Source organism: Marmota marmota, unplaced genomic scaffold (assembly GCF_001458135.2).
Source record: "Marmota marmota marmota unplaced genomic scaffold, marMar, whole genome shotgun sequence".
In the NCBI taxonomy this organism is placed as follows: Eukaryota; Metazoa; Chordata; class Mammalia; order Rodentia; family Sciuridae; genus Marmota; species Marmota marmota.
This window is the reverse complement of record NW_026000261.1, coordinates 3,913,327-3,935,804: the sequence shown is the minus strand read 5'-3', so window position 1 is coordinate 3,935,804 and position 22,478 is coordinate 3,913,327. Positions and strand designations below refer to the sequence as shown.

The window sequence follows — 22,478 nt, the reverse complement described above, 5'->3', positions numbered from 1 at the left end:
GAGGATGGGAAAGGCAGCGGAGCACAACAGACACTAGGATGGCAATTTGTAAATCAATGGATGTGAAACTGATGTGATTCTGCTATCTGTGTATGGGGTGAGGGTGGGAGTTCATAACCCACTTGAATCAAAGTGTGGAATATGATATGTCAAGAAATTTGTAATGTTTTGAACAACCCACAATAAAAAAAATTAAAAAAAAAAAATAAACAAATATTTTGGGTTTTTCAGTCCCATATGGTCTCTGTCACATATTTTTCTTCCTTTTTTAAATCTTATAGTTTGATGACCTCTGATTGTGAGTCATGGAAAATCAAGTTCTCCTAAGGGACATGTACTTAGAGACTGCAAACTCTGATCAGCCTTAATTCTTTCTAATTATATTTCACTCTGATTACCCTTGTTTTATATCCCCACTAGCTCTGTCTTTTGTCTGAAGATTTCCAGGGTCTGTACCTTTGCATTTATGCATGTGTTACATATACAAACCTAGCTACCCACACTATTCTGTTCTGTTTCAGGCTCAGATTTGACAAGGGCAAGGGCAGTACAGAGCATATGCTGTCATCCCTGAAAGCCCCATTCAACTGGGGGTGAGTGGGAACATATTGATTTAAACAGATTTTTCACTCTTCCAGAAGGGAGGGGGAGTGATTGCTGTCTGACCTCAAGGTCTCTACAAGGTCCCTGTGGAGTAGCCAAACTCCATACCACTCATTGAACTGAACCAGAACCGGGGCTGTTAAGCAGAGTGGGATTGCATGTATGAACTTTTTAGCCTGCACAATAATAGCTGTTGTCCCTAGAGTCCAAGTTCTATCCCCAGTCCCAGCTGGGGGAAATTCTAAAATCAAGGGCGGCTTAAGTCTTAAGTCCCATATGAGCTTCCCATCTAAATTCTCATCTTTTATATCAGTTTGTCCCTAAACCCAACAACCACCAGCTTCCAGATGGTAAAACTTTAGCCAAAAAAGCTCTTCAAACAGTCAATTTAACAGCAGTGGTAACATTCAGAACCCCATGCAAGGGTAGGTGACTATTGCTAAGGAAGATTATGGTAGGGGTTGAGTAGAGGTATTTATATTAATTATCACTAAATAAAGGCATTGATTAAACCAACCCCACCCTTTTTTCTCTGGATGAAATGCAGTAAACTCTCTTTGCTAATCAATTTCCACTCCAGTTTCACAGCTGCCTTCTGCAGGGCTACCAGCTAAATGACAGAAGCAGTTTCAGCCTGGAAATGAATGATGCTGTTCATCAATTCCAGAAACTGCTCATGGAAAATGCTGAGGAGGCAAGTCTCTATCCCAATTTGGAGTCCTTCAAGCCAGAAAAAATTCAACTATCATCAACATTTTATCATGTTTTGTACAGTGGGTAAAATATGTTAGGGGAAAGAAACTTCTAGGTATATATCAATTATTAGTTGGTAATTCCAAGAAATCATCACTCTCTTGAAGTGATCCTTTGGACATAGTGTTTTAATTAACTGCTTAATACATATGAACTCATAATACCAATCCAGGTATCAGAAATCCCAGTATATCCAGAGTTTGTTATCCGTTAAGTACAATGCCTAAGACCCACAATACTTTTATGGGCCCAGGAAATCAGAAACATAAGTGAATTTTTAGGTTGAAGAAAATTTTTAAGGGCTGGGATTGTGGCTCAGTGGTAGAGTGCTAGCATGTGTGAGGCACTGGGTTTGATTCTCAGCACCACATAAAATAAAATAAATAAAATAAAAATGTCATTAACAACTAATAAAGATATTTAAAAAGAAAATTTTAAATGTATGACAATTATATATAGTCCTCTTTATGCCAACACAGTGGCATCTTATAATGGAGGAAGGGATTCACAAAGGCAAAAGTGTCTATGGCCCACAAAAGTCATGATGCATTCTAAAGTATATCAATTATTTCTGAAGATCTGAAATATAAAGGGCAAGGGATGGCCCACTAGAGAACCTATACTTCTTTTAATCAAGGAAATCTGGGAAAATACAAACATCAATTCCCAGCAGGTGGCAAGTCAAACACTTGGAACTCTAAGCAAGGCAAGGCTCTATCCTCTTTGCAAACAGCAAGAGGAAGTTCACCTATCAACTGCTATATTAAATAAACTGTGGAGGCAAATACTTTCAGAGGGAAGCTTTATATCAAGGCTCTAATGCCTCTGGTGAATAAGACCAGAAACGTCCTGACATATAAATATTTATATACAACTTCATCAGATGAGACAGCCAATACTTAAAAGAAATAGAAGCACAAGTGTGTGTATGCAGACACAAAGAGACTTTGGGAGGTACTGATTTCTAATCCAAAATCTCTTTTAAGGGATGATATTGTACTGGGAGAGCCATTTGGACCTCTAGAGTCTGCCAAATTGCTGCCAGTTGAAGAAGCATGGACCTGGTGCAATAGAAAGTGTATAGTCTATTTTAAATGGTAAGCACTACTTCTGAAAGTTAAGTATAATTAACAAACCTGTCTGATTCTTCCAGTGAAACTCTGCAGCATTTAATATTGGAAGGAGAACTGGTCTGTATTGAAATAAATCTAATGTGAAGGTCCTAAACATGGCGATTGATATTGCTGCCTCTTTACCATTGTGTTTAGGGTTAACTAAGCTTTAATTATTATAACCAAAAGGATTTTCAAATCTCTTACAATTTTGAAGGACTCTTGAAATGTCTTCCATAAAATTTCTCCTTTTATTCAGTTTCTTTTCATTGTAGAGTCTGTATCAGAGATGGATGCCCTCAAGCCTTCCCCAAGCCATGGGTGAATAGGTATTACCTTTGTGGTACAAAGATATCAACAAATGCCTTCTTGTTCCAGTTTATAAGCCCTGTCAAAATGCAATGATGCCTGTTTAATTATTCTGTTGGGCCTTGAAGATTTTTCCTTTTTGAGATTCTCTAATTAAATTGCAAATAAATACCTGAGGCAGAGGCCAATAATTCCCAAAGTGCATTCTATCATATGGTCATAGATTTTTTAAAGGTTTATTGTCCAAGTAAGTTTGAGGAATTATTGATCTAAACAAAATCAAGCAGGTTCCTTTACAGAGAGGTTATTGGAGACTTTTTCTAAGAAGAAAATATACTATGCATTATTATTCAACTTATTTAACTGAAGAACATTTGATCAGATTGATGTTACACAATCACAATTTGGGGAATGCACTCAAAATTGGTACACTAATATTACTTTGAGGACTCATTTGTTGAACTTTACCAACTGAATCTGTGAGCTGAGATCAAGCCTCTGAGAAAATCTGATCCCAGAAATAGTCTGATTCTTCCAGGAACAGGGCTTTAAGTGATAAGATAGAACAAGAGTGCTATTAGACTAAGGTCTAACATACATAAGTTATACATAAAAGGCATTTTAGAAACCAATCACATATAACACAAAAGATAGAAGATTAAAAAAATAGGACACTACATAGGCAAGTTTTTTTTAAGAGAGAGAGAATTTTTTAATATTTATTTATTTTTTAGTTTTCAGCAGACACAACATCTTTGTTTGTATGTGGTGCTGAGGATCGAACCCGGGCCGCACGCATGCCAGGCAAGCGAGCTACTGCTTGAGCCACATCCCCAGCCCAAGATAGGCAAGTTTTGATAGATCTGGAGTATTAGGAGCTGACAGAAACTTTGAGATCACCATAGCCTGATTCAATTATGGCTCCCTCTGCCAAGTCACTTCTGAAGGTCTTGCTGAGCCAGGCCTTGCCCTCTAGTCTACCAGAGAATTTTTCTTCCTTTTCCCAGCAATAATGACCATTCAAATCACCTGGATTTAGTTGATTTACAATCCTAAATCTTTATTGGAAATAGACTCCATCTGCTACATTTATTACAGTTGCCACTCCAGCCTCAAAACCATTCTTTTAGCCACTCCAGACACATCTTCAGCTAGTTTTTCATCGTTGTCTCTAACAATGGGCTCCTTCTTTCACCCATTACTTCAGTGCAAATCCCCCACTATCTTTCCCTGTGGCAGCTTCTCACATATACCCTTGTTGATCTTATCTCCTTGCTTGACTTTAACTACCATGATTGCAGATTAGTCCCAAATCTCTATCTCCACTCAGACCTATTTCCTGAACTCCAGACCAACATATACTACTACATTTTAGAGCCTTCACTTAGATTAAGCAAGGTAAACCAAACTAAACACATCTACATGCCACTTCTTGCCCTGATTTCCCTATCTCAATGTATGGTCCCATCATCCACACATATACCTTAGCTGTAAACCTGAAAGTTACCTGAATCCTCCTACTGCCTCAACTGTGGTAGGCAGAATTCTAAGAATGACCTCTAAAGACCTTTGCCTTCATATGATTTCCTCTCCTTGAATTATGAATATGATAAAATGTCATTTCCATGATTATGTTGTATTACATGGCAAAAGGAGTATTTTCAGATATAAGATTACTAATCAGTTGACTCTGGATTAATCAAAGGGGAGATTGTATATTTGGGACCAATCATAAGAGCCCAGTAAAAGCAGAGAGTTTGCTCTGGCTGGTGGCAGAAAAGTAATTAGGGAGATACTATGTATAACAAAGATCTGATGTACCTGTTGGCTTTATAATAGAGGGAACCATGTAAAAAGTTCGTAGGTATCCTCTAGAAGCTGAAAATAGTTCCCAGCTGACAATCAGTAAGGAAATGGGAACCTCAGGCATATGGTCACAAGGAATTAAAATCTACCCCAAAGCTAAATGACCCTTGAAATGGGTTCATCCCTAAAGATTCCAGAGAAGAGGCTAGTTTGCCTCACACCTTGATACCTTGACTTCAGCCTTGAGATACCTCAAGAGAGAACCCAGCCATGCCTGCTTTGATTCTGGCATACAGAGCTGTGAGATAATAAATGAGTGTCATTCTAAGCTGTTGTATTTGTGACAGTTTGTTACACAGCAATGGAAAATTAATACACCTTCCAATTCAATTAATCATTGAGTTTTCCAGTTTCTACTTCACATTAGAATCTGTTTCCTGCTTTTTAACATCTTCACTACCATTGCTTAGGTTTAGTTCCTTCTGTTCTCCTTTCTATAGTACCATACTACCAGAAACCTCCTACCTAGACTCCCTACCAGTTTTGCTTTTCTCAAATCCAAAACAACCTACCCAAAATTGATCTTGTTATTCCCCTGCTTAAAATCATTCATTGGCTTCTATTCCAATTGAAAAACATCAAAGCTCCTTAACATAGTTCTTAAGGTCATTGGCAGATATTGTCCTCCCTCTCAGCTTCATCTTCTCCCATGTCTTCCTTGTGCTTTATCTATAATGCAGATTTTCTCAACTATAGAACTTTTGACATTTTGGGCCAGATAAGTCTTTGTTGTGAAGAGCCTTTCTATGTACTGTAAGATGTTTAGCAGCATCCTGGCCTATATCAACTGGATGTCAGTAGAACACTTCTGCTAGTAATAACAACCAAAAATATCTCCTGACATTGACAATATCCTCTGGGGAACAAAATTTCCCTAGTTTAGAACCACTGGGATAATTATACACAACTTCTTTGGCCCCCCTACACCTTCCCTTCTGTTTAGAAAGCTTTTTATTGTTGTTGTTGTTGTTTGGTACTGGGGTGGAACCCAGGGTCGCTTTACCAATGAGTACATCTCCAGTCCTTTTTACTTTTTATTTTGAGATTAAGCGCTCACTAAGTTGCTTAGGGTCTCACTAAGTTGCTGAAGCTGGCCTCAAATTTGTGATCCTCCTGCTTTATCCTCCCAAGTCATTAGGATTACAGTGTGTGCCACCATGAGAAAAGACAGTCTTTTAACAAATGGTGCCAGGAAAACTGGAAATCCATATGTAATAGAATGAAATTTAACCCTTATCTCTAACCTTGCACAAGTCAACTTAAATTGGATCAAAGACCTAAGAATAAGAATAGAAACCCTGAAACTGCAAGAAGAAAATGTAGGTCCAATACTCCAACATGTTGGGACAGGAACCAACCATCTTAACAAGACTCCTAAAGCATAAGAAATAAAATTTAAAAATCACCAAGTGGGATAGCATCAAATTTAAAAGCTTCTGAACAGCAAAGGAAACAGTGTGAAGAGAGAGCCAACAGAATGGGCAAAAATCTTCACCACTTGCTCTTAAGATAGGGTGTTAATATCCAGAATATACAAAGAACTCAGAAATCTTATCTCAAAAAAAAAAACAAAAAACACCCAATCAATAAATGGTCAAAGGAACTGAACAGATACTTCTCAAAGAAATACAATGGACAACAAATATGTAAAAAAAATTCCATCATCTCTAGCAATTAGGGAAATGCAAACCAAAATTACAGTGAGATTTCATCTCACTCCAGGCAGAATGGCAATTATGAAGAATACAAATTATAATAAATATTGGCAAAGATATGGGTTAAAAGGTACAATCACATATTATTGGTGGGACTGCAAACTGGTGAAACTACTCTGGAAAGCATTTTGAAGATTCCTCAAAAAATAGGAATGGAACCACCATATCACCTAGCTATCCCACTCCTCAGTATACCCCAAAGATTTAAAATCAGCATACTGCAGTGACACAACCACATCAATGTTTATAGCAACACAATTCACAATATCTAAGCTATAGAACCACAACTTATTTGCCCTTCAACAGATGAATGAATAAAGAAAATGTGATATATATATTATATATATATATATTATATATATATGCACACATACACAAATGTATATATACATATATAAAGAATAATAATATTATGGCATTTGCTGGTAAATAGATGGAACTGGAGATCATCATGTTAAGTTAAATAACCCAGCCCCCCAAAAGTCAAAGGTCAAATGTTTTCTCTAATATGCAGAAGCTAATGAAAAATTGGGGTGAAGGATAAAATGAAGAGAGAGAGAGGAAGGGGGAAAAAGGAGAGGGAATTTCATCAAAATAGAGGAAAGATCAGTAGAGTAGATGAAGAGGATTGAGGAGGAAAAAAAGGACAGGAAAAGGGAACAGTGGAATGACTCTTATTGAACTTTTGTATGTGCCTGCATGGATGTGTACGGTGAGTCCTAGCATTGTCCTTGTATCCACTAGGACACTAATTTAAAAAATAAAAAGGAAGTAAGGAAGTAAAATATATATATTGAAGAGAGCTCGGTGGAGTAGAGGGAGGCAAGAAGTGGTAAGGACTGAATTGGAATGGATTGTGTTTCATGCTTTTGTGATTATGTCAGGGTGTATCCTGGTGATATATATGACTAAAAATTTTTTAAATAAAAAGTAGAGAGTGGAATCAGTTAAAAATTTATTACCCTATGTGCATATATAATTACACAACCAGTGTAATTCTACAACATGTACAACCAGAAGAATGGTTGTATGCTCCATTTATGTATGATGTGTCAAAATGGATTCTACTGTCATGTATAGCTAATTAAAACAAATTTAAAAAGTGGGCCAAGGATATGAATAGGTATTTTCCCAAAGAAGACATACATGTATCCAATAATCATACAAAATTATGTCTGAACCATTAGTCATCAGATAATGCAAATCAAAACCACATTGGGATACTACCTTCACACTGACTAGGATAGCTCTAATAAGAAAAACTATAACAAGTTTTGGGGAAGATGTGGAGAAACTGAGAACTTTCATACATTGTTGGTGGGGATGAAAAAATGATGAAAGCACATTAGAAGACAGTTTGACAGTTTTTAAAATTTTAAGTACGCTGATAACATACAACCCAGTAACACAATTCCTAGTTATTTCCCAAATATAAATAAGGATATATATCTACAAAAAAATCTGTACATGAATATTCATAGCAGCATTATTCATAATAGAAAAAAGGTGGAAGCAATTCAAATGTCAATCAACAGATGAATGACTAAACAAAATTTGACATATTCAAACAATAGAATGTTATTCATGTATAACAATGAATGAAGTACTGATACTTTTTAAAGTATGGATAAACCTTGAAAATATGCTAAATGAAGAAATCCAGGCACAAAATACCACATATGATTCTATTTTTTAGTATTATTTTTTTTAGTTGTAGTTGGACATAGTAACTTTATTTTATTTATTCATTTTTAGGTGGGGCTGAGGATCGAACCCAGGGCCTCCCACATGCTAGGTAAGTGCTCTACTGCTGAGCCACAACCCCAGCCCATGATTCTATTTTTATTAAATGTCCTAAATAGGAAAATATATAGAGACAGAAAGTAGCTAAGCAAGTACCTAGGGATAGGATAGGGGAAGGAATTGGGGCCTAGATGATGCCTAAATTTGAGTTTCTTTGGGGATAATGAAAATATTATGAAAATTTTTATGTTGATGGATGCAGAATTTGTTTAAATATACTAAAAGTCATTGGTTTGCATACTAAAATAGGTGAGTTGTATAGCATAGGAATTATATCTCAATAAAACTGTTTAAAAATGCATCTTTCAGACAATGCTCTTTGTGCCACTTCACAGGAATGGAAATAATGACAAATATTAAAATAAAAATTTAAGTAAAAAGAGGTCAGCCACTTCAACAGTTGGAAACGGAACATTCTGTATCCCTGAATAGATCAGTCTCCACTTTATGAGCCTCTTCAGGCTATTCAAGAAATAGGAATGCAGTCAACTCTAATGCTAGCCACCCCCACTAGCAACCATCCTTCTCCAGCACTGAAAATAGCACTACTGCAGTGAACAAGCCTTAATAATGGTACTGTCGAATATTTAACACAATTCTAGCTGTCTGCCTTTTGTCTTGCTTGTTTGTGAATCTTCACTTTCTACCCCTCATACCATCCACATTGGAAAGAAAAGGACAAATTAAAATCATAAGTATAAAAATATGTCTTGGTCAAGTCATTAGAGGTAACAAGATCTGAATATAAGTACTATGCAAATACCATTTAAGGGCCATTCTAGAAAACAACATATCCACCAAAGTGAGTAAAACATCATGCTGGCAATCCAAGGAGCATAGAAAAAGTGAAGTGCACTGAAAATAGTAGCCTGGTGGAAAAAATGTTTAGACAGAAACAACATTCTGAGATGAATACTCTATTATCCTAGAATTATATGCTATGATCATATACTACGATCCACTCAAAAACTGAGACCCAAAGAAGAGATGCGATTGGCCTCACATCACATAGCTAGTAGAGAACAGTGTGAAGATTAGAACTCAAGTCTCTGAATTTGTCTAGGGATCTTTCCACTTGCTGAATTTTAGACAGTGACAAATTAGTCAGTATGGGAGATAGGAATACTAAGTCACAGCTTTTGATTAAAATATCCAAGTCCTACCTTCATAACTGCCCAGAACCAGAACCATCACATCAACAACAAAACTCCAAGAAGTTGAATCACTGAAGAAATAATAAATTGCCAGGGTAAAATTGGCCCTTTTTTTTCTGTAAGGGCAGAATGTTTGACCACCTCCATCATAAGCCCTCTTTTTTTTAAATTTGATATTTTATTGTAGTTGGACACAGCACCTTTATTTCACTATTTTTATGTGATGCTGAAGATCAAACCCAGGGTTCTCGCACGTGTGAGGTGAGCGCTCTGCCGCTGAGCAACAACCTCAGCCCATAAGCCCTCTTTTTAAAGTGCAAAATACTGCAACATATGGGGAAGTAGTTTGTGAACTCTTTCCTTTCACAGATCCCACCTGGCTTTCCACCTTTATTCTTTTCTACTGTATGCTCAAGCCAGTCTTCCCAAAGCCTGTCTCCAGGAATCTATGACAGGTTGGGGAGGGGAAGTTTTCATAATATACATACGTTCCCAGCCTTGATTTTTCTTAAGTGAAGGTCAATGATAAATGACCTTCCTGTTGGGGCATAATTTATGGCCACATGACCTTATCTATTAAGCCCAACATTGACTGACAGGGTCACAAAACTGGAAGGAGAGAGGTTGGCTCTGGGAGAGCTAAATGCCAAAAATGTATGTAAGACCTGATGTAACTATAGCAGGCAGAGATAATAAGGGAGAGAAAAACTAGCTATATGGACAAAAGATACATCCACCTTGGGAAATGCATTCAACATTTCCAAGGTTAAATCCCACCCATCTTCCTGTAGTTCTGAAATTGCCTTTGTGCTCATGGTACCAAATCATTCTGTATGGTAAGATGGAAGTCTCAAGTCTTTCCTAAAATATTTAGCAGCAGCTAAAATGTCCTTCATGCTGTTGTTTTCCTATTGTGCATCAAATGTTTTCTTAAAATTCCTATTCTAAGGCTGAGGCAGGAGGATCTTGAGTTCAAAGCCAGCCTCAGCAACTTAGCGAGCTCCTAAGCAACTTAGCGATAAATAAAATATAAAAAAGCGGGGCTGGGGATGTGGCTCAGTGGTTGAATGCCCCTGGGTTCAATACCCAGTACTCCCCCCAAATTTCCTATTCTAGAGATCCAAGGCTATATATAATCTCTTGGAAATCAGTCTAAACCTTTCCTATTATTCTGAGACTTAAAATCCCGGGTCCAAGTAGTGGCTACTAGAAAGATACAAACAGAAACATGAAATAAATTCATCCAGTTGAAAATTTGCCTAACAAAGCTAACATAAATAGTAAAGCTATGCTTAGGTACATATCTTGAGGCAATAATGAATCTTTTCTTTCACATATCCTGTGTGTGGACAAAACTGAACCCTGGAGATGCCAATCAGTGTAGCATGAAAATGGATAGTGTGAAGACCAGCTGCACTCCTATGTATAATGCCAAAAACCTGGAAATATATTATTAAAGCTCTGTACCTCTAACAGAAGCATCATGTTTTCTGCTTTTGGAATTGATTTTAAGGCTAGATTATGTATCTAATTAAACCACTATTATCAAGTGAACCAGAAATTTGTTTTTCAATTTTTATGCATCCATGACCTTTACGCATGAAGATTAATATGTCATTTGATAGGGAAATTAATATTTGGATAATTTTGCCAAAACACCACAACTACTTCTGAAGTCAAAAAATCAAAAGAATAGCCTCATCTGAAAATATAGTAATACATATAATCATCCAACCCTCCATCATTTCCTCCTTGATTGACCCTCCTAGAAATTCATTTTGGCTTCTTGGAGTAGACAGGGTCCTACCAACTACTCTTTATTGAGGACACGAATCAGTTTGGACCTCTATGTACAAGCGATTCGCTTTTCTAACAACTTTTGACAAATATTTCCTCTGCAAGAAGTCAGGAAACCAGTCTTCTATTCCAGCAAAACATAAGCCCTAAAAGGTTGAAGACTCCAAAAGCACATCCGAGCAAAATAAAAGCTAACAGAAAAAAAGCCATATCTATGGTTTCTTGTCCATCCATATAAAACAATTAGCCAACTGGTATACTCAAGAACAGAAATAACAACAACTCAGTATAATCAAATAAATCAACTGGAGTCTTTTAGCTGATCATTACTTAAAAGAAGGGGACAAAACCACTTGGTTTGGTTGATCTGGGATTCAATTAGAAAATATACTGACATCAAGTTATGGCCTTGATTTCATGAATAAAATATTTTATAACAAATAGGCTTCACTGTACTTTATCCTTTCCAACTTAGTGCCACATGTAGCCAAACACAGTCACTGGAATCTCATCCAAGTATGTTCAAACCATTGCAGCACATGTGCCTTTGGCCTCTACAGAAGATCATATTGCAGTAGTGAGAATACCCACCAAATAATCAAAGTGACTGACAGGTGGTAATATTAGAGCTGTCTGTCATCACTAGCACTGGGAAATGGGATGGGCTCCAAAATTTTGAGTTTGGCATCAACTTTCAGTATAGTCAGCAGCTATTTTGTAATTAGTAGTTTGGTCCATGCACTCCCAAATTTTGTTATTTAATGTCCCTGCTGTACCAACGCAACAATATTTGATTTGTGGGTTACCCAATGCATACCAGTCTTACCATTGAAAGTAAGGGTAGTTAGTTCTAAATTATTTAGCATCTTCTCTATAAACAGCATTTCTTTGTTCTCTTTCATTATTAATATATATATATATATATACTTATAATTTTATTTAAAATGTTTATGGCTAAAGATTGGGAAATCCTGGGTCTAATTAAATGTTTCCTCACTGTCTATGTTCTCAGAACATATTTAATGTGCTAGTGAGCACTGTGAATTTCTAAGATGGGCATAACATTTATAGCATTTTATAACGTTATCTGACTACAAAACTTTTCCTGAAGAACTTCTAGGAGTGAGGATATGGAGACAGTTCTCCTTAGAATATACTTTGGGAAATACTGATTTAAATGCCTGCCCTTAATCTCAAAGTAGATCAAGGACCTAGGCATTAGACCAGAGACCATGCACCTACTAGGGAAAAAAAATGTAGGCCCAACACTACATCATATCAGCTTATGAACCAACTTCCTCAACAAGACTCCTGAAGCCAAGTAAAATTAAAAATCAATAAACGGGAAGGTATCAAACTAAAAAGCTTCTTCAAAGCAAAAGAAACAATCAAGAATGAGAATAGAGAGCCTACAGAATAGGAGAAAAATCTTGGACAGCTGTACCTCAAATAGAGCATTAATCTCCAGGATATACAAAGAAAACTTTAAAAACTTAACACTAAAAAACTCCACAAATAACCCAATTAATAAATTGGCAAAGGAACTGAACAGGAAATTCACAGAAGAAGAAATACGAATGGTCAACAAATATATGAAAAAAATGTGGCAATTTCTCTAGCAATTAGAGAAATGAAAATTACAACTACACTGAGATTTCATCTCATTCCAGTCAGAATGGCAATTATCAAGAATACAAATAACAATAAATGTTGGTGAGGATGTGGGGAAAAGGTACACTCATACATTGCTGATGGTACTACAAACTCGTGCAACCACTCTGAAAAGCAATATGGATATTCCTCAGAAAACTTGGAATAAAACCACCATTTGATCCAGTTATTCCACATCTCAGTATATACCCAAAGGACTTAAAATCGGCATACTACAGTGATACAGCCACCTCAATCTTTATAGCAGCTGAATGCACAATAGCTAAGCTATGGAAAAAACCTAGTTGCACATCAACAGATGAATGAATAAAGAAGTTGTGGTATATATACACAATGGAATATTATTTAGATATAAATAAGAATAAAATTATGGCATTTACTGGTGAATAGATGGAACTCTAGCCTATCATGCTAAGAGAAATAAGCCATCCCAAAAAAAAAACAAAGGCCAAATGTTCTCACTGATATGCAGATGCTAACACATAAAAAAGGGTGGGAGATGGAAGAATAGAAGTTCATTGGATTAGACAAAGGGGAATGAAGGAAAGGGAGAGAGGATAGGAATAGGAAAAACAGTATAATGAATCAGACATAACTTTCCTATGTTCATATATGAATATATGACCATTGAAACTCCTCATCATGTACAACCACAAGAATGGAATCCTCATTACAGTAAGTTGTACTCCATGTGTATATAATACACTCTGCTGTCATGTATATCTAAAAAAAGAACAAATATATAAATATCTGCCCTCAGTGACCTCCAAATAAAATACCAGATGTCAGAGCCCAGGTAGGATATGCACTCCTTTGGAAACCTCCTATCACTTCTGATAGACCTAAGGGTAGTGTCTGGAACATTGGATGAGGAGAGCTTCTCAGAACATCTCCCTGAGCCATGTGAGTGTCTGTCAGTTCATTCAAATACCAAACATATATAGAGTATCTGTAGTATATCAGGAGCTGAATATAAATAAGAGAGAAGATAAGAGAAGGAAAGGAAAAGGAAGGTTAGAACTGATTTTACTGTATCTAGTGGAGACATAAATTTTCAAAGATAAAATAACATTTGAACAAGCCCTTAAAAGATGGCCTTGTTGGGTCAGAGTGGGCAGAATGAGACATTTTAAGGAGAAAGAACTATATAGAGAGACATGCAGATGTCTGAAAAGACTCTTCTGCTCCAATGAGCATCAAGCCCTTATGTTTCTGTACATTCACACCATATCACATGGTGGTGTTTTGTAGTGTTCCTCAAAGAAATGAGGACTTATGCTTAAAGGATTTGAGAGGGTTTGCCACTCTGCATGGCCTGCTGAAGATGAAAATTAGATTGGAGTCACCTACCTAGGAGATAAAGGTGCTATTCTTTATATTAAGAGTGATCACAGAATGCTCAGAGATGCTACATTTCCACAAAATGTTGGAAACTTTTAATAATAATGATAGAAGTAAAGTAGGTGGGGCAGAGATAACTTTAAAATATATGTAATTTGCCATAAATGTCATTTAATGATGAATTGTATATAAATGTATGTGTGTTTTGATTTACAGAGTGCTCTCACCCCTGTTATTTCATTTGATCCTTACAAGAATCCTATGAACATGAGTAGGGAAGGTATGATTGGTCCATTTGTACCAAAGGAGGATTGTGCAGTTCAGGACACTTAAGTGGTTAGTCCAAGATCATATAGTAAGTGGCAATATAAAGACTAGAAACAAAATCTTCTGAATCCTAATCTTATGTCTTTGATTTGTATTTTTCTTATATTACATCAAAAGGCTGAAGGTATAGGAAAGTAGACTTATGCCTAAAATAAAGAAAATATTTCTAAATCTCACAACTGTTGAATAGTGGACTAGAATGTTCTATGAAATGGTTGAAGAGGATATCCCTATCTTAGGTAGGAGAGTAATATCATGTCTTCTATTGTCTACTCTAAGATCCAAAGATTCTAAAATTCCTAGATCCTATTTCCCACAGATGAGGTTTTGGTAATTAAGGCTGTTCCTAAACAGCTCCTTTTTAAAATTATATACACAGTGCTCAAAAGAGAAATACTCTTATTAGACAGGCGCTTAAAAGTTGGCATTTATCCTGACATCATAGGTAAACCCACTGTGTTGGTACAACAAACACAAATAAGAGATACTTGCCTCTAGGTATTTCTCAGATCACATAACTCTAGGAAGTAAATGGAAGCTACTAATTTATCAATATTGTTAAGTATACATTATTTGAGTTATTTTTCCCTAAAATTTAAAATCTTGGAGCACACATTATAATCAGAATCAGGAGAAGGCATGATTGCATTTGAACACTCATATTCATTTTGATGTATAGTGAATATGCTTTTTTAGAATCTATATAGTTGTTCAAATACAAAATGTATTTTAAGAGATAGAATTATGGACTGATAATAATCCACATTTGTCTTCTTTGATGGGGAACCAGGATTCTCTTAGAGCCAATAGAACCAGCCACTGTTCCAATTCTCTTGGAACATTTTTTGTCATATATTTACAGATCCCTATGCTCAAGAGAATGGTGCATCTGTCTGATGGAGACGTCTGGCTGCATTCTTTCCTAGATATTAATATAGGTGGCACTTCAGTAGTATAACCAATGACATGAAGAACCTGATTTGGAGGGGAACAGATGGCACCATCTTTCTTGAGCTAATTTTAGGATCCCGAAATAGTCCTTTTCTCACACAAACCATCAGTAGAACCAAATTAAGACAACCATGTCACATGTAAAAAGGGAGAGAAGAAAAAAATGTGTATAAGGCAAAGACAATGAACTAGAGGCTTCAGTGCTTCCTCTATATCTGACTCCTTTTGATAACATATGAGAGTCACTTTAACCTCCTTTCATCAGACTGGATACAAAATACCAATATGAGGGTATTTAAGAAAAAAAAGTGATAAGATCTCATCTTTAGTCATATGTATTGAATAATCAAGGTTTATTGTGTACTGCTTACTTTATGTTTATAAGAATTTATAGGATATAGTTTCTAAGAAAATTTTTTCCTTAGCAGATAAGAAAGCTGAGGCTAAATAACCATTATACTTGGCAAATCTGAGGCAAATTGAATTTCAAAGCCTCAGATTCCTGGCCCATTGCTTTTTCTGCTGGAAAGACCTTTTCATTCAAATGGTATTATATAATATCATATAAGGATGAGATGTGGAGAAAGAGTCCCTCAACCAGAAACAATAGCTTGTCTATAAGATAGTTATCCAAGTATTGTGAAAAATGAGAAGACTACTTTGAAAAGGTACTTACCTGTTTTCCATCCAGAGTATAGAGTTTTTTGACGACCCCAGTCTCTAGCTTTATGGCTTCGGTGATATCAGTGAGCACTTGCTCAAAAGAGTGGGCGGTCTTCTTGTTCAGAAGCACACGGACAGCCTTCCGAGGCTTCACCCCACTGCGGATGATGGTCACAAGCTTGGGGCGGACAAAGTCTTTGTTCTCTCTCGCCTGGGCACTGTTGCTACTAGCCAGGGACTGGGGAGCTTTCATGTTGGCAGATGTTTTCACATTGACAGACCAGTTGGGGTTGACGTTCTTGGTGTACTCTACCTTCTTAAAGAAGTTGTCTGATGAACAAACATAGCTTTCCCCTAAGGGAAGAAATAAGTAGTTAAGTGATAAGTTCAATAGCAGATATATGGACTCTAACCAAACTAATATACACTGACATTGGAGTAGGACTTTTGGAGAAAAGGTGACAGTAACCAACCTTAAGTAGAATTCCTAAATGGGCTAACTTGGCTCATTCAAATTCAAAAGTAATCAACAAAACATGTTTCAATATAATGGCATACCTTGTTGAAGAACCCTGTAAAGTTAAGTGTTATAAGGACAATGAACACTCCTAAATTTAATCTAACTAGTGGGGTTCTCAAGCTTAATATGGTTTTGTTGGAATTTAGACATTTATGTTAGTTTCTAGGATGTTTATTAACTTCTGGGGCATTACTGGAAGTTTTTTACCATGTCTTTATTTTCTAATTTTCCTATACTGGTTTTGAACTCCTAGCCCCATCCCTTCATTATATTATAAACCAAGGAGAAAGTTCAAACTTATTACATTTTTATTCCAAGTTAAAGTGAACCAATTAACCTTGAATATGAGGCATATAGTTCACTCTTGGTAAGAAGCCAGTCCATCATTTGTACAGAATATTTAAGTGGTGGAATATTGAAATGTGTGTGAGTATGTGTGTGTTTTGAATGTCTATATGTGTGTTTAAGTATGTCCTTTCCTTTATTGCTCACTCCCATATCTAGGTAGAGAAAGAATCTAAATAACAAACTGTACACATGTGTGCACACGTGCACACACACACACACACACACACACACCATTCTTTAAGTCTAGCTCTTGCATGAAAGTACTCTTCCCAGCTTCTACAACCCATGTTGCATCTTTTTATCCTCCTAGATACTGCATATTAGATCTCTGTATTTGGGGTCATCTTAACCAGTACTTCCCTTGATTACCATAGTAATGCAGGGCAGATGTGAGAATATATCATATAGTCTGATTTATGAATTGGAGAGATCTAGTGTAAATTTTACATTTACCTTGGGCTAGAGGAAATGACTAATGCAGAGGAAGAAATGGGCCAGAGGCAAGAAGAGGGGATTAAACACCTGAGACTAGACATTGAAGAAAGTAGGAAAAGAGGTAGGCTCAGCCTGGGGGAGAAAATATTGAGAAAGGTTGAATTTTCAGTAAAACACATTAGCCTCAAGGTATACAGAAGTTCATTCAGAGGCTGAGCTGCAGAAGCAGTCTGATCTAATCAGGCTTACATCATCAGTAATGACCCTAAATAAATAAATAAATAAACCCTAGCCAGTGCAAATAAAACATTAAACACAATTTTAGTCTGATGGCTCTTCTCCTTCCTTTGGTCTCAGCAGGATAACCACACAGAGACATTTAGACATGCCAGGTTGATAACTCACTGCCTTTGCAAATATTGATTGTTTTGCCATAACACAAAATCCTTTAAGTCATATTAATTAATAAATTTCTCAGTTGGTGCTAAGAGAAGATTCAGTCAGAATCTCTAGGGTAACTTCAAGGACACTTATGCTTGTGTGGAGGGGGAAGGTAAGTATTCTAAACTTCCCTCAATCTGAGAGGCTGCTTGTGTTCTGTCTTGATAGGAGACCAAGGGATGACTTGTAGGTAAAACAGAGACACCAATTTCCACTTAGTACACACATGAATACCCAGGATGGGAGAAACAAAGACACTGGCTAATAGAAACCTTAATTTTTCTGGCTTTCTTTCTAGCTAGTCCAATTCTATTCAAGTGATTAGAGTCTAGGGTCTTTATTTTGTGAATTAATAGGGAAAGGGGGCTCTTTCAATTACCCCATATATTCATATCTAACATCCCACACCCACTAGAAATGGCCTCTTGCCTTAGCACTTCACCAGATTCATGGGTACCTTCCAAGAGGTCCTACTGCCTTTGAGTCAGATTTTTTCCACAACTTGTCATGTACTTTGAAACTTTGTCAGACAACTGTGTGGTGTGGAAATGTGCAAGTCTATATATTTATGATTTCCCTCATCCACAGTCTCTTCTGTAGAGTCAGCTGTGTAGCCCTATTAGGACTCTGGACATTTTTGCCCCCATCTCTTAAACCTCTTAAGCCTCTGAACTATGAGTATGATTAACTACCCCTAGATGAAAATGAACACGATGGCAAACAGCTAAAGTATCATATGGCACCTAAGAACTTTCCAGAGGGCCCAGCACTCAGCCAAATCTATGTTGAGCACCTTTCGAGGGTACATTTGAGTCACTCCACTCTCTCCTTTTGGCCTGAATACTGAGTAATGGAAAAAGAACAGCTGATATGATGTCAGTCAGAATTGGGTCCCTAACACTTCATAGTTATTGCCCTTGGGCCAGATACCTAGTCTTCCTTGACTCCAGTGACTTGTCTGCAATGTGGGGATGCTAATAATACCTTATAGAATTGTGGGTTTGAATCAAATAGTGGATAGAAAGTGCTGAGCCCAGAGACTAGAACACAATAAGCACTTCATAAATTTTTATTGTTACTATTAAGCCCCTCAAATGATGGAATAGAGGAGAGAACAAGGAGGAAAGTGTGAAAAAGGAAAAGAGAAAGAAAAAGTTAAGAGAAAGGAAAATGGAATGAAAAGTGAGAACTGAAGGAAAGAAAATAGAAAGCAGCAAGTCAGTACTCTTAGCCGTGAGCTGTGATCATTATATAGCTTGAGCACTGCTGGGATCCCACCCTCAAAAGCAAGATTTCCTGCCACTTGGGAGGGGGTTCCCAATTGCCACAAATGCCAAATGAAGATCTGTAGCTAAGACTGAGCAAAGCCACTGCTGATTCCCAATGAGGATATAGTATTTATAGGGGTTAAGAGTAGTGACTTGGGGATTAGACAGACTTGGATTCAAATCCAAACCAGGTACTTAGGAACTGTATGACCTCGGGCAAATCACTTGTCTCTCTCAGTCTCAGCTTTTTCATTCACAACTTGAAAGTATTTCACCAGGGATACCTGAATCCCTTCTAGGTCTAAGGATCTATAAGAAGGGATTTTCTTCTTCTCTTCCATCCCAAGCACATTTGAGAAAATAAAACTTTTTACAGTAATTAAATGTTAAAGAAGTAGGTGCTCCCACCAAGGACCCTTCACTTCTACTACTGGAAAGATATCAAATGTGCTGCTTTACTATACTAAGGCTTCCTTATTCTGATTTTGCAAGTATTTGCAATGTCTACTGCCAGAGCTTGGTGCCTCCTACTCATTTAGCTGCCTGGCAATGGAAGCTGGGTGAGGTGTGTTGCACCTTTACAAAGCTGGGTTCCCATCCTGCCATAGCTTCCAGAGGCTTCCCACCTGCTGGGAACCTGGAAGGAAAGAAAGCTGGTTTCAGAGCCAACCAAGGTGACAATTTGCAGGAGTTGACAGCTGGCTTTAGGATGAGGGACTGAGGAAATGAAGTCATGGAAGCACAGCTAAAGGGCAGAAATGGAACAAGCTGTGGGTTCAAAATGATCTAACGTCTACATCCCTTCACTTTTAGAAGGACCTCATTTTCAAAAGCATTAAATATGTTTATCTCTTCTCAAAGTGAAAGCACTTTTACATGGACTTTTTCCTCTCCTGGGATTCCTAACTCAAGAAATAAAATATTAAATGATACATTATTGTATTTTATATTAAAATATTACATTATGCTTTCTTATATTATCATGCCTATTAATAATGAATCACTCCTAGGTATCTTAAAATTCATAGATTTTTTTGTCAATGTGCTTGCTTTAGTAGAGAATAAATTAGTGAAAGGTGATTTCATCTCATTGGAACAAACAAGCTATGGCAAAGGAACTGGATCATAACATTGCCATACAGCTCAGATTTTCCAAGACTGTCCCAATTATAAATAGTCTGTCCCATCATCTGCATAATAATGCTCAAACTTGTCTAAATTTGCATTAATAAAAACTATTTAGTCATAAATATACCCATACAATTGATTTGGTACATATACAAGGGAGTTAGAAAAAAGATTAGACAGTATATAAAGCAAAGGAGAATGATTATATAAGGAAAGACAAGACAAAAAACAATACCATCAGTGGATTTCATTCATTGACCTACTGGGGATACATTTATCTAGGGCCACATCCTATGTGACCTTGCTAAGACCCTTGGTATACCCAAGGACCTGTGGAAAAGCTGACATCAAAAACCCAACTTTTGTGCTACCTACTTCCCTTGATACTTTCAGCATCTGGCAGAGGACAGTGTACTAGAGACACTAGACAAAGGGGAACACAAGGTCACAGTGATTATTAAGCAGTTACTTTTTATTTCATTTCATTTTAGATTAACTATTTAATAGTGTGGACCCTTGAAAACATCTTTAAGATCTACAAAGCAAAAAACAACATCAACAAAAAATGATTTCTGCATTCATAGGAATTCCTAACATTGTTTATTGCTGAAGAGGATTATCAAGATCACCTAATCCAATACTTCCCAATTCTAAGTGCTCATAAGAATCACCCATCAAGATCTGTAAAAACAAATTCTGGGGTGCTATCCCTGGAGATTCTTATACAATAAGTCTGAGGTGTGGCCCAAGAATCTATATTTTTCTAAAGCTCTGAAAGATTTTGAAAGGTAGCCAGGTTTGGGGATCACTGGCCATTACGATCCCTCATTAGCATCATTATTCTCATTATTATTATTATTTTCATTATTATTAGTCTCTCATCATTAATGATAATGACACTTTATATAGTTGTACCTTGTCACTATTCTATCATACCATATCTAATTTTATCCTCACAATCACCCTAATGAAAAGGCAGGTGTTACAAGTCTCCCTTTGTAGTTATGAATATTACTCACAAGAGATATGCAAAATGTGATCTGGATACACAATGAAACATCATTCCACAATAAAAAGGAACAAAGTGCTGATACATTGTACAACATGGACAAAGCTTGAGAACATTATTCTAAGAGAAAGAAGCACAGAAGAACACATATTGTATGATTTAACTTACAAGAAATGTCCAAAATGGGTAAATCTATTGAAACAGAAATTAGATAAATGATTGCCTAGGTGTGCAGAGGCTGGAAGGATAGGCAGTGACAGCTAATTGGTACAGGGTTTCTTTTTCAAAAGATGAAAAGGGTCTAAAATTAGATTACAGTGATAATTGCATCACTTAGTTAATTTTCTAAAAATCATTGAATTGTAACTTAAAATGATGTTTTTTGATATGCAAATTATGCTTTGAAAGGTTTTTTAAGGAAAAAAACCCTTTTGAAAAAGAAAACATTCATCACATTGATGATAATGGCAAATCTATGCTCAGGTAGCTAACCAGTTACAAGCTAGAAAGACTCAAAAATAATGGATATGAAGTACTTACTGTTCCTTCTTGGCACAGAGACACTCTGTAAGCACTTCATATCCATTATTTTATTTAATTCTCAAAGCAGGTACTCCTATATTACAGATGGAAAACCGAAGCTCAGTGTTTCTAATGCTTTCCCCAAGTTCACACAGACTAGCATCTGAAGACCCCAAATCTGAACTAAATCTAATTCCAAACACTTCTATTCCCATTATAACCTGCTGCCTCTAAGACTAGAACCCAGTACTCCTGATTCTTCATGCAGGAATCTTTCCAAACTTTTTCAATTTGAAGCTAACAGAAAACAATGTGCATGATTTTTTAACTTTCATTTAACCTCTTCCAAAGATAAATAAAGTGAAAGGGGAAAGCATCCAATTTTCCTAGATGAATAGAACAAATTAGAAGAGGAAAAGAGCCATTTTCTTTATTCTCCTCTCCTAGCACCCTCGCCCATTTGTCTCTACAGCAGTAGGAAAATTGATCACATTTATCAACATTAACCCAGAGATACCCCTGAATTTACTTGACAGAATGGTCAGTACTCAGGACTGGAGGAACACTGACATCCATCGTGACTTATGTTTATAGATGACTTGTGAATAAATTCAACTGAGCCCTATTTATAGTCTACATTATCTGGGAATTAACCAGGAAGTAACACTGCACCCAAAGTGGCCCAGAGATGATAGATGAGAGGAATCCAATCTATCAAGGATTCAAGAGGACTCAGGTGAAG

At 36.7% G+C, this 22,478-nt stretch overlaps 1 protein-coding gene across 4 annotated transcripts in view; it reads right to left on the bottom strand.

Annotated features, from left to right (window-relative positions):
• Window positions 1-22,478, bottom strand: part of Dcx (doublecortin) — a 124,738-nt gene that overhangs the window by 98,022 nt on the left and 4,238 nt on the right. For all 4 annotated transcript variants that reach the window (XM_015497980.2, XM_015497979.2, XM_048796835.1 and 1 more), the window contains exon 3: window positions 16,079-16,419. In XM_015497980.2, coding sequence (XP_015353466.1) covers window positions 16,079-16,419 — 341 coding nt within the window. The remainder of the gene's footprint in view (window positions 1-16,078; window positions 16,420-22,478) is intronic.